The sequence below is a fragment of the Vanessa cardui genome, chromosome 26, assembly GCF_905220365.1.
Source record: "Vanessa cardui chromosome 26, ilVanCard2.1, whole genome shotgun sequence".
NCBI classification, from domain to species: domain Eukaryota; kingdom Metazoa; phylum Arthropoda; class Insecta; order Lepidoptera; family Nymphalidae; genus Vanessa; species Vanessa cardui.
The window spans coordinates 1241792-1254583 of record NC_061148.1 but is presented as its reverse complement, the minus strand read 5'-3'; the positions used below and the strand labels follow the sequence as shown (position 1 = coordinate 1254583).

Sequence of the window (12792 nt, the reverse complement as noted above, 5' to 3'; positions counted from 1 at the left end):
AAATCGAAAAAAAGTATACGTAACCCGCGAAAATTCAAAATTCTCGATACTTTTTGAAAACACCTCGTATTAGTATATACATAGTAGTATTTTTGGTATCAGTCGTGCGAAGTTGGCTATTTTTGGTTGGGGAAGCGCTATATATGCTGGCATATATAGCGCCGTGTGCTGCAAAAAATGAATAAAAAAAACAATGTCATACTTTTGGAATTAAATATATTGTTTTAATTATTAATATTAAAAGTGTTAATATTAATATTCACAAAATTATACGCAACAAGCCGGCACGTGGGAATAAGTGTGCGATATACAAAGAATGTTGAAAACATTCAACAAAAAAAAACCATTTACACTTGAATTTGGAACAATTAAAAACTCATTTCAGCGGAAGGAGCGATTGCTCCCATTTATAACTTGAATTTCACTTCGATATTTTTAATCTGTATTAAATATCGGCATAAAAATTGGCGGGAAATAAAATATTTCACAGATACATTTTATCGTAACGTTTGATTTAAGTAAGGTAAAGGTATTGAATTAATTATTATTAAATAATCATAATTCATATTTCTGCTTTTATGTGCGATCTGAAATTATTGATAATTCCTTGATTTATTAGCTCGTATATTAACTTATCTATCTCTTACTCGAGGCAAAGGCAAAATGACAGACGGCTTTTAATTATAATTATGTTTTTTTTTTTAAATTGAATTTGTGAGGTTTAAATAAAAATCATTTTTGAATATACGAAATATATTTTTTTTATTCTTTGTGCATTTATAATACAAGTATAATGGTATTATTACATTTTACTTTAACATATTTGTTTTTTATTTTCAAAGTAACGTTTTCATTTCAAGTATTGCAAGTGGTAAACATGTGTAACATATTATTATTTTGACATAACAATTGATCGTTTTTGTATTCCCTGTATGTTTAAATGTGCGTTATCATTACAGAAACTAAACGACTAATAATTATATCTTTTACTGTACAACATATTTATACATAGTCAATATACATACTACGTTCTGGTCATAATATAATGAATAAATTGTAGTCTAATGGTAGCTATCACATATATACATCAGTCTAAATTAATCATTAATTTTTATGCTTTAAAAAAGTTTTACGTATAATACAAATGCAAATTCATAAACATAATTAATTCACGACAGATTATAAAGAGACGAATTTTGGCACCATAAAGAACGCCAGATACTATCATATGTGGTTTTAACCCTTCTACAAACTGTTTCGTATCATATATCTACTTTAATTTAAATTACAATGACTTGTTAATTTATGAGGGATCATTGTGATAGTTTACGCATAGGTCCGATCTGGACGTACGCCTTTTGTTTCGATCCCTGCATTGCGGTCTTCATTGTTTTTAAATCGCGCTAATGAAGTTTTCTGTTCCACTTGCTATATAATGTTGGGTATCAAAATGAGAATTACTGATGGACATTCAAATGATGTTTTACCAAGCTGCGGTTGTGTTCTATAACTATGGGCACAAAGGGACATAAGATCTTTGCTCCCAAAAGTTGGTAGCGCAGTATCGATATGAGGGAAGTTTTAATATTTCTATCAACTCTGATAGAGGATACGTTCACCAAGGCTCATAGACATATGTCATGAGACGCATAGACTTATGTCATGAGGCTCATAGACTTATGTCATGAGGCTCATAGGACTTATGTCATGAGGCTCAATAGGACTTATGTCAATGGACTCATAGACTTAGTCTATGAGCCCTGGTGATCATATCGCATCAGATGGCTCATAAGCCGATCTAAAACTACCTTAAAAAAAAAAGTTACAAATCAATGTATAAAACATGGAAGCAAGATATGTGTTAGTCATGATAAATTCAGTTGTAACACTTGTCCAGTCAAACCAAGAAATAAACATTTGGAAAAAACTTTTAGCTAAATATTTACCAATTAAAGAATGTCATACTGAATATATACGCCCTTTAAATATATAACAACAGTATAAATGCATCCTCACTACGTCAATGATATCCTAAAGTGAAAATGCGAAGCGTAAGTGCTTACATATTAATATTATTTACTATTGATTGACCTTCTCTGTAATGCGCTGTATCTGTATACATATTATAGAATAATAATAACTAAATAAATATGAGACATCACATACAATACTCTGATCCCAATGTAAGTAGCTAAAGCACTTGTGTTATGGAAAATCAGAAGTAACGATGGCACCACAAACACCCAGACCCAAGACAACATAGAAAACTAATGATAATATACATCGACTCAGCCGGGAATCGAACCCAGGACCTCGGAGTGGCGTACCTACCCATGAAAACCGGTGTACACACCACTCGACCACGGACGTCGTCAATATAATATATATGTATGTTTTATCTGTTATAAAAAACTTCTCATTTAATGGCATACACATATTACTTAACATCAATTTCACTCAGAGTAGTCAAGTCGCTCTCCCGTTAAATGTATTAGTTTTGCTTTGAGCTAATCCGTCAGAACTAATTTAAACTAGAAGCAGAACTCGATTGTGCAATATCATAAAGTTCGAATGATCAAATTAGTACAATAATTATACAGAGGACGACGCATCATAAACAGCCCGTAAATTTCCCATACATGGGCTAAGACCTCCTCTCCCTTTTAGTGAAAGGCTTGGGGCATATTCCATCACGCTTCTCTAATGCGGATACTCATGGAATCGTTCCGGAGAATTTCGTTGAAATTAATCATAATAGGCAGTGTGACAGAATTTCAGAAATAAGAAAGTTGCAGGTTATCTCACAATGTTTTCCTTCACCACCGAGCACGAGATTAATTATAAACACAAATTAAGCACATGAATATTCAGTGGTGCTTACCTGGGTTTGAACCCGCGATCATCGGCTAAAATGCACGCGGTCTAACCACTGGGCCGTCTCGGATGACTCATGTTAAAGTATCTTAACATCTGGATAATAATGACCAGGTGTGAACTACTAATTAATAACGGATACGTTATCGATGATATTCGAAGTAACTTCGATGAAACCGCAACAGAATTGTTGTGTTAGGAGGATATGGAAACGGTTAAAGAGCGTATTGTTTCGATTCAATTTGTGAGGTCATAGGGTAGTATACGGTGTCAAATTGTGGGTAGAATTTGCCCCAAATCGAACATCGATTGTCAAATATTTCTGTACATTATAACTTGTCGTAATTTGTTCTATAATGCTGCAAGATTACAGCTTTTATCGCATATCAACAAATAAAAATAATATTTGAGTAATGAGCACTTTGAATACTTGGGTACCCTAATTTTTTCCAAAGACCAAGCTGAGTAAAGTCATATGGCTCAAAGAACAAAAACGCTTAGTGAACGAAAAAACAGATCAATCCAAGGTATAACGATCCCTACGAGTCAAATTTACCTGTCTGTATTTCATAGACACAAAGCGTTGTGGTCGAGTATGATAGTCGATATGAATTTAACTATGTGGTCTCTCTGTATTCGCCATGAGTCATGTTGTGGCATAAGTCACGGTCTGCACATATAACATTGCGCAATGTTTTGCTCAATACGCGTTTTTGTTTCTTTACAACAACAGCCTGTAAATTTCCCACCGCTGGCCAAGATAACATATTCCACCACACTGTTCCAATGTGGGTTATGGAATACACATGTGGCAGAATTGCTATGAAATCATACTCATGCAGGTTTCCTTACGATGTTTTCAAGCAGGAGATGAATTATAAATACAAATTAAGCGCATGAATATTCATTGGTGCTTGCTTGGGTTTTAACCTGCAATCATCGATTAATTCTCTTCATTTCTTTAATGAAACATAAATAAATAAACTATTTATTTTATCAACATGATACTTCCTTAAAAGAAGTATTAACCTAAATCAATTACGTATATAATTTGTCTCTAACTAAACAAACATTCTTTGAGATCAGACAAATATATCTACATATCCTAAATCAATCCAGACAACAATGCTTTTATTCGTTATCAGAATCATTCGTTTTGATAATTATTTCATTGTTCGTATCGCTTTTCAATTTCTGTAACAATTTCATCACCTCTATCCTAAATTCAATTTTAGCACTATCCGTTAGCGTTTTAACGGTTGGTGTTATTGATGTGAAGAAGGCTCTATCTTCATCCTCTTCCCGATTAATCATTTTACTAAAAATATTAACAATTGTATCATTTTCGCTGACATCTAAATACTCTTTTATTTCGTGTCTTGGTTTTTTCGCTTGAGATTCATTAACATCTACATCTACAAAGGATGATTCGTTCAACCAAATCTCTGGTTCACCATCCATGGACTGTTCCTCTAAATAGTCTTGGGCATCTTGTCTGTCCCCCAAAATGACCGGGTCTAAGAAAGACATGGCCTGGGAATATATATACGGTCTTCTTTTTGGACCCCTTATTGATTTCACGTATGCGTCTCTTATGTTGAACCATTTTTTTGATATTTGTTGACCTGAAATTTTATATAATTAAATACAAAATTCAATTAAAACTTCTATACTACATAGTCTAGTTTGTTTTATAATGTTTATTAAATACAGAAAACTTTAATGAAATTATTTATTATAAAAAGTATGGAATATAATAATTTGAAATCGTCAATTCGGATTTGAAGTTATATTTTGAAAGAATGAGGTATTTTATACAATACAAATTGGAAACCCTGTAAATAATAAATGATTTTTCCTAACTCTAATTGTAACTTGTAATTAGTCAGTTAACAAATAAGGAACCAACTTATCATTCAACCAGCATTCAATTTAAGGTGAAAGGAATAAAATAGAATTCAAATTCTATACATTAGAATGAATTAGACATCTACTTTTAGGTGCCTTCTGAAAAAAATCCTATCGAATGCAAAAAGAATTCCAGTTCCTATTTAAATATATCTGATAAATCTGTGCCCTCATTGTGTCAAGATTTCTCTCGTAAATTAATAAATATGTCGACTCTAAGAACTAGCGCGCACTGATAACTTTTGTCACGGTGACTGTTTCGTCACTCTTGTCGAGTATATGTATGGAGGTGCGCGCACATTACGACGTGACATTTGTGTCTGCATCTGTACATATTCACGGACTCGACAAGAATGACGAAAGAGTCACCGTGACAAAAGTTACCAGTGCGCGCTAGTTGTAAGTAATAACATACAAACCAATACGTATTTTCTGTCCCTCTTTCAAATTGTCGAAAGTTGGGTATAATTCCTTGTATATTTCGTACCACGCTTTCTCTCTGCAGAATTTGTCTCTATAACTGGGATCCATTCTGTCCCATATACATGATTTATCCTTGATTAGGAATATCATTCGCTCCGTCGATATAGCCAATTTAACTGCTTCTAAAATTAAAATAATATTTCAGACAATTTCATGCTAAGTATCAACAATCAACAAAATAATTAGTTCGGTTTTCGCGCTTTATAAATATTTGTACTTTCTGTTGGAATAATGATTACATCTATACATATAATGAAATTGGAGTGTCTGTTTGTAATATTACAATAGCCCTTTTTTACTCAATGCGTTGTTTTATACACGGTACATATTCCAAAATAACATTTTTTACAATTTTGGCGTTCTGTTTGTTCCGGCTAATCTCTAGAACGGTTGGACCGATTTTGACGGGACTTTCACTGGCAACTGATATATAGGGAGTAACATAGGCTACAATAATTTTTTTTTCTTATATTCAAAGGCTTACAAGGGCGCGAGCACAGCTAGTACATTAATAATTTTGAAGTCGTCATATAGTATATAGATAGTGCATGTGTAAATCTATTTCTTTAAATCAAACTTAAACATAATATTGATCTCATTATTGTAGTGTATTAGTGTAATCAGGCACAAATCAGATCACGCAATGAATATTGCTGGAGATATTGACTTCACTTTTAGGTTTTTTTTTTTTTATGGCATAGGTGGCAAACGAGCAGGAGGCTCACCTGATGGAAAGTGACTACCACCGCCCATGGACATCTGCAACACCAGGGGGCTTGCAGGTGCGTTGCCGGCCTTTCAAAAAGGAGTACGCTCTTTTCTTGAAGTTTCCCATGTCGTATCGGTTCGGAAAAACCGCCGGCGAAAGCTGGTTCCACAAAGTGGTTGTGCGAGGCAGAAAATGTCTGAGAAATCGCGCTGTTGTGGATTTTCGGACATCAAGGTGGTGCGGGTGAAACTTAGAATTTTGGCAAGATGTCCGAAGGTGAAATTCAGCAGCCGGGATTAATCCGAACAATGCCTCGGAACATTCCCCGTGAAAAATTCGATAGAAGATGCAGAGTGATCCGACTTCTCTACGCAAAGCCAAAGGATCAAGGAGATCGGAAAGGGCTTGATCGTCGATAACTCGAGCCGCTCTACGTTGGATGCGGTCAGATGGAAGGAGCTGGTACTGGTTAGCCTTAAAACGAATAGCAGCAAATTCTGATGGCTGGATTCCTATTTACTCCTCAAATTAGACTCAAAGCTTGTGTAAGGCTTGACGAAAATAGGCCAAAGGTCAAGATCAAGCTTGCCTTCTTCATCCCTAAGCCTGTATACCATTGGGCTATTGAAGCTTAAAACATATAACATATGTTAAAAACTTTTTGATTGCCTTCTATTTATTTAATACTCATTCGGATTTTAATCACAGCAGACGCAACCTGGAACTTTTGGCAAATAAAGAGTGTCTGGCAAGTTTAGATACGGAATAAAATATATAAAATATTATATGGTATGTTATCGAACAAATTAAATTACAAGAAATTGAAGTACCTAATTATAAAGCGTGCGCTACTCAGGTTACTAATTAAGGCGCAGCAAGACTAGGGGATGAAATGACATAAATTAACACATCTTATTGACTAGTTCGCTTGGGCTGAATTTTATTCTAGTATTGTATGTTGTATCGTGTAAAACAAAGCCGCTTTCTATCGCTTGAAGTTTTTACATCTTTTAAACTTTGCAAGGGATTTTAAAGCATTTTTTATCAATAAACAGATTGATTGAACAGGAAGGTTTTGATGTGTGATATACGCATATTACAGTAGAGAAAGGCCGAGCATTCAACTATGTTCTTCAATATAAGTTGTAGATAAGCCCTTATTGTATCCAAGTGAATCCGCGACGGTCAGTAACAACAAATGGATTTCTGTTGTATAATTGTTTCGTGGAAGCACAAGGGACATAACGTCTCAGCCAAGGTTGGTGGTGCATTGGTGATATAAGAATGGTTGATATGTATCGCATTGCCAATGTTGGTGTTGGGCATTAAGCATCAGATGTATTTGTCCGTTCATCTATCAATTGTACAGTAGAATGTGGTGATAGTAAGATAAACGTAAAATATAGTAGCTTTGCCCGCGGCTTTGTACGCGTTTGAATTTAACAAAAAAGTTATTGTTGTTGTTGTAAATTAATTTAATCTTTTTTTTCCCTTTTTTATGGCTTTTCTTTACGCCAAGAGGGCACAAATTATTTCGCCAATGTCACATGCGATAATTTAATCTTTATTACAGCAAATTTACACCAGTGAAATACCCATCAAAATCGGTGCAACCGTTCTAGAAATTAGCCGGAACAAACAGACAGACAGATAGGAATGTAAAAAAAAATTACGTATATGTGACGTGTATGTACACATACTCGTATGCATTTAGTAAAAAGTGATGATTACAAACAGTGTCATTACATGTATAGATAATTTTAAAGACAGCTATTAAAGTAATCGCTGCGTCAGTGTAAAACTCGTAAAAAAGACAAGAAATATGTCATTCATTGATTGATGATTTGCACCAACAATACGAAGATTCATAGAAGTAGGTTACAATCGACTTATATTTGTTCATGACTGTTCTCTAATAAGAATTTCGAAAGTTACTACAGACTTCGACCGTGAAATCGCTGAATTATGCGACAGTGACATCAATAATTAAATGTTACAAGTATCCGTATGGCATAAGACTATAATTAAGTTATCAATGTATTCTACGTGTTAAAAAAACAGTTAAGTCATTTTATCCTTTTCTATCAAAATCAAAACGTCATTAATTCAAGTAGTTAATAGAAGTACTTTAATCACATGTTACGTTCTTGAATTGTCATACATTTGTCAATGGCTTGAAGTGTAGATATTGATGAATTTTCATATAAGATCTATTTCATATAAAATCTATATTAATATTATAAATGTGAAAGTAACTCTGTCTGTTTATCGCTCTTTCACAACTAAACTACTGAACCGAATTTGATGAAATTTGTTATTAAACAAACTTAAAGTCTAAGAAATGACATAAGCTACCTTTTTTGCTTAAGATATGACCAACAACGTGAAACACGAGCGAAGCCGCTGGCGATAAGTAATGTTTATTGTTTAAAGTAAACTTCAAATTTTTTTATTAATCGTCAATATTTCAACTGTACAACCACTTCGATCATTTCAGAAAGTTTCCAGTGAGAAGAAACAGTAAGTAACTCGTATAGTTTCTCTTTCAAATAACCAGATTTAAAAGTATGTTAGCATTTATAATTATTTTTATTTAGTACTTGAATACAGCATATTCACCGTGTAATTAAAGGTCCCATATGGCTATAAGGAATACTACCACGCTATGTATATAGTTAAACTGGCTCGCTAACTCTTCAAACCGAAACGCATCAGAACTAAGTATTGCTGCTTGGCGGTAGAACATCTGATGACCTATCTAGACTGTTCGACCAATACAGTCGGGGTAAGAAAAGGTTCGTCACCTTAAGATGTACCCAGTACCTCACCAGTATGAGCGACAATCTGCTTTACCGATCGAGCATATATGACACTGACAGAAGATATCATGTCTACTTTAAATATGGAATGTCTAATTACGCCTTTAAAAAGATTTCATGTTGATATAAACTAGACGTAGTCCAAAGATGTTACACGATTTTGAACCAAGTTATCATACTATGTAAGTTTAATTTTATATGCAGTTGTCAGTTTAGTGCTATAGTTTCAAAAGGTACTAAGAGTTTGAAAACTGACGAAGGTTTTCTTACTATGACTGTAGGTACATAACCTCTACCACCGAGTACCTAGTAGAAGTAACAACTTGTAAATTTCTCACTTTCCAATTTCGCTGGTCTAAGCTCTCCTTTTGAGGAGATGGCTAGGAGCAAATTCCATACTGCTCTATTGCGGTTTGGTTGATTCACGTGTGACAAAATTTCGTTGAAATTAGACATATGCAGGATTCCTCACGATGTTTATACACCGCCGAGCTCGAAATGAATTATAGACACAAATTAAGAAATTGAAAACACAGTGGTGATTCCCTTGATTGAAACCCGCAATCATCGATTGAGATTCAGACATTTTTAACTTTGCCGTTTCATAAATTCAAATCGTTTATAAAAAATACATTGGTAAAAAAGGCGTATTATTCGTTACAAGATTTTGTAGATGATAAAAAAGCGTGGAGTTAATGCCTTTTGACTTCCACGCAGGATATATTAATTTAAATAATTGTATTAACTACCATGACTTTGTATTTTTTAAATGTTGAAAAAGAGTAACTACTGAGTTCCTTGCCGGTTCTTCTCGGTTGAATCTACTTTCCGAACCGGTGGTAAAGTGACGCACTTAATTGTTAATTGACGATTCAAAAGTGCTTGTAAAAGCCCACTTGAATAAAGTTTATTTTGATTTTGATGCACGCGTTCTAACCACTGGACCATCACGGCTACCATCAAGAAATATTATAAATACGAAAGCAACTATGTCTATTTATTACATTTTTTTTATGGTACAGGTTGGCGGACGAGCATATTGGCCACCTGATGGTTAGTGGTCACCATCACCCATAGACAATAACGCTGTAAGAAAAATTAACTATTCCATGGAACTAAGATGTTATATCCCTTGTGCCTGTAGTTACACTGGCTCACTCACCCTTCAAACCGGAACACAACATTACTGAGTAGTGTTATTTGGTGGTAGAATAACTGATGAGTGGGTGGTACATACCCAGACGGGCTTGCACAAAGCCCTACCACCAAGTAGGCATTTTATATATAACGCAAAGAAAGTCAGGCTGTTTTCAATCAATCCTCTGAAACGCGGGCAAAACCGCGTTCAAAAACTAGTTACACATACACAGGTACATATAATAGCATCAGTATCGCTCAGAGCAATCTCTTTAACTGTAAATATGCTTCTTTTCTTACGCTCTCACACAGACATATCATCTGAACTACTGATCCAAATTACGAAATGCAAATTTTTTTACAAACAGACAACGCTCAAGACTGTTTTTTGTAAGCATTTCTTTCACACAAATTCAATAATTTTATAATATATTACTTCATTTTATTTATTGAGTAATAAAATAACGTAAATATATTTTAACTTAAGCTAATAAAATATGTAATAAATATCCTTATAGCAAATAATAATAATACAATTTATTTGAATATACTCTACAAATAATAAGAATCAATATTGAATCAACATAAGAAAATAACAAAATATAGAATAAATTTTATCAATTTAGCATGACTTTGTCAATCTCGAAATCTATATTATGACGTACGATGTCATGCAAATCGGTTGAGTAATTCTGTCGTTAGAGCGAACAAACAGACATACAAAACCTTCCCATTACATTGTTATACGTATATGATAATTGTGCCAGCTAAATTGTACGCGTTTGAATTTAACAAAAAAAAGTGTAGCCTAAATTACTCCTTATTATATGAGTTATCTGCCAGTGAAAATCCCATCAAAATCGGTCCAGCCGTGCCAAAGATTAGCCAGTATAAACAGACAGACAGATAGACAGAAATTGTAAAAAAATATGTTTTGTTATATGTACCATGTATACATACATATGCATTGAGTAAAAAGGGCTAATTTAATATTACAAACAGACACTCCAATTTTATTATATGTATAGATATAGATTCACAAGACACGAAAACATTTTTTTGAATATGGAACCATAATAAAACAGCGTCTTAGTCATAAAGCAATAAACATATTTAAAAAAAAAAACTGCATCAGATTTAACATTTATCAAAAATGAAATCCAACAATTATATTGCGGTTCTTATTTTTTCTACAAATAATAATATAATCTGCTTCTAATTTGACTTATAAGGTTACATTGTATAGAAATATTTATATCAATATAAATATGAACCTTAATATAAATGAAATAAGGTTCAATTTGAATCGTAACGCAACATCTTTTCAACTCTGAATAATGAAAGCGTAACTTCTAAGCGAAATGGGGAACATTAACAATATTATATTAAAAATAAACAGAAATACGAGTTAATGAGATTCAACATCAATTACATTCATATAAACACAAGACACAAGCAATATTACCTTCCGACATTTTAAATTCACCGCCAAAACAAAATGGCCGTCACTCAAAATAGAAACTAACACATTTATCGTCACAATTACATTAAAATTAATACAATAACATCAAGAAATTAATTATGAATTGTTTTAAAAATACGCGTATAACCCTCTCAAACGTTTCTAGGAAACTGCTACCGGATCGGCTCCGGACAACTCGGCACAAGTACGGCAACGGCGCGTATAACCCGTGCAATGAAAAATGTACACTTTTAAACGATACTCGCTCTTATTTCGTAGTATTATGGAACGTTATAACACTTTCGTTCGTTGTCGGGTTATATCCTGTTGTTCTGACACGGAATGCGTTCGAATCTAGTCTGTACCGGATTGGGTTTTTAATGCGAGTGAATATTACGCTGTTTTTATTGAAACATTTTTTTATTTTAAAATGTTTTTACACTTCGTTCGAAATTTAAACAGATTACAAATTGTTTTGTTTTTAATGTTTATATTTATATTCTGTTTATATTGTAATAATAGTTTGGATATGTTCGTGATTATTTATTTACTTATTATTATTTGTAACATTGAAATGTATAAAAGTAAATAAAAAATTAAGTAAGTAGGTTTTTAAATTCTTAATAAATGGTATTTCATTCTGAGGATTTTCAATAATATTTACATTAATGGACAGATTTTGATGCAACTTTTTTTTAAGCTTAGTTAATTAGCTCGGTAAGTAAGGATAAGGTTACAAGTAAAATTAATAATTGACTAGTTTTTTGTACAAGGAGACAAGTAAATATTTTAATATAATTTGTATCGGGCCAAGCGATCTTCGCGCCAGTAATCAGTACTAAGGCACGCCCCACATTTTTAACAATTTGTAATATCTTAAAAGCTATTGGTCTAAATTGGAATATGTAAATGATATTTTTTTAAACGGATAATGCCTAAAAATAACATGCCATATATTTGTATATAAGAAGATAAAATACAGGCTTGTTCGTGATAATCTAAATTTAAATCGGGTGAAAGAGCTTCTTATATAATCTTTTATAGTAAAACCTCCTTAGAAACTTGCTGAATTTTCTGGTACAAGTTTTTTGTGTATTGGTTTTGTATTTTTTTTAATTTGGGAGGGTAATCAAATCAAATTATCTTTATTTGTTGATAGATATATTTGTAATAACGGAAAAATTAGTACTAAATTTTTTTATTTTGAAGATTAACGTACTTTTATTTCCAAAGAAAAAAAAATTATTGAGTCGAGATGGCCCAGTGTTTAGAACGCATGCATCTTAACCGATGATTGCGGGTTCAAACCCAGGCAAGCACCACTGTTTCATGTGCTTAATTTGTGTTTATAATTCATCTCGTGCTCAGCGGTGAAGGAAAACATCGTGAGGAAACCTGCA

General features: G+C 33.1%; 1 protein-coding gene across 1 annotated transcript; it reads right to left on the bottom strand.

Moving 5' to 3' along the window:
* Positions 1 to 3772: 3772 nt before the first annotated feature.
* LOC124540877 lies at positions 3773 to 11590 on the bottom strand. The gene is made up of 3 exons (XM_047118664.1): positions 11396 to 11590; positions 5202 to 5387; positions 3773 to 4499 (listed from the first exon to the last, which is right to left on the bottom strand). The coding sequence occupies exons 1-3, from the start codon at positions 11403 to 11405 to the stop codon at positions 4006 to 4008; spliced, it is 690 nt and encodes a 229-aa protein (XP_046974620.1). The 5' UTR covers positions 11406 to 11590; the 3' UTR covers positions 3773 to 4005.
* Positions 11591 to 12792: the final 1202 nt, after the last annotated feature.

What these genes read in the sequence shown, in the direction of transcription:
- LOC124540877 (XM_047118664.1), bottom strand. An exon ending in GGGACAGAAAATACGTATTG is followed by an intron (nt 4,500 to 5,201) that starts GTTTGTATGTTA and finishes ATAAAATTTCAG; the next exon opens with GTCAACAAATATCAAAAAAA.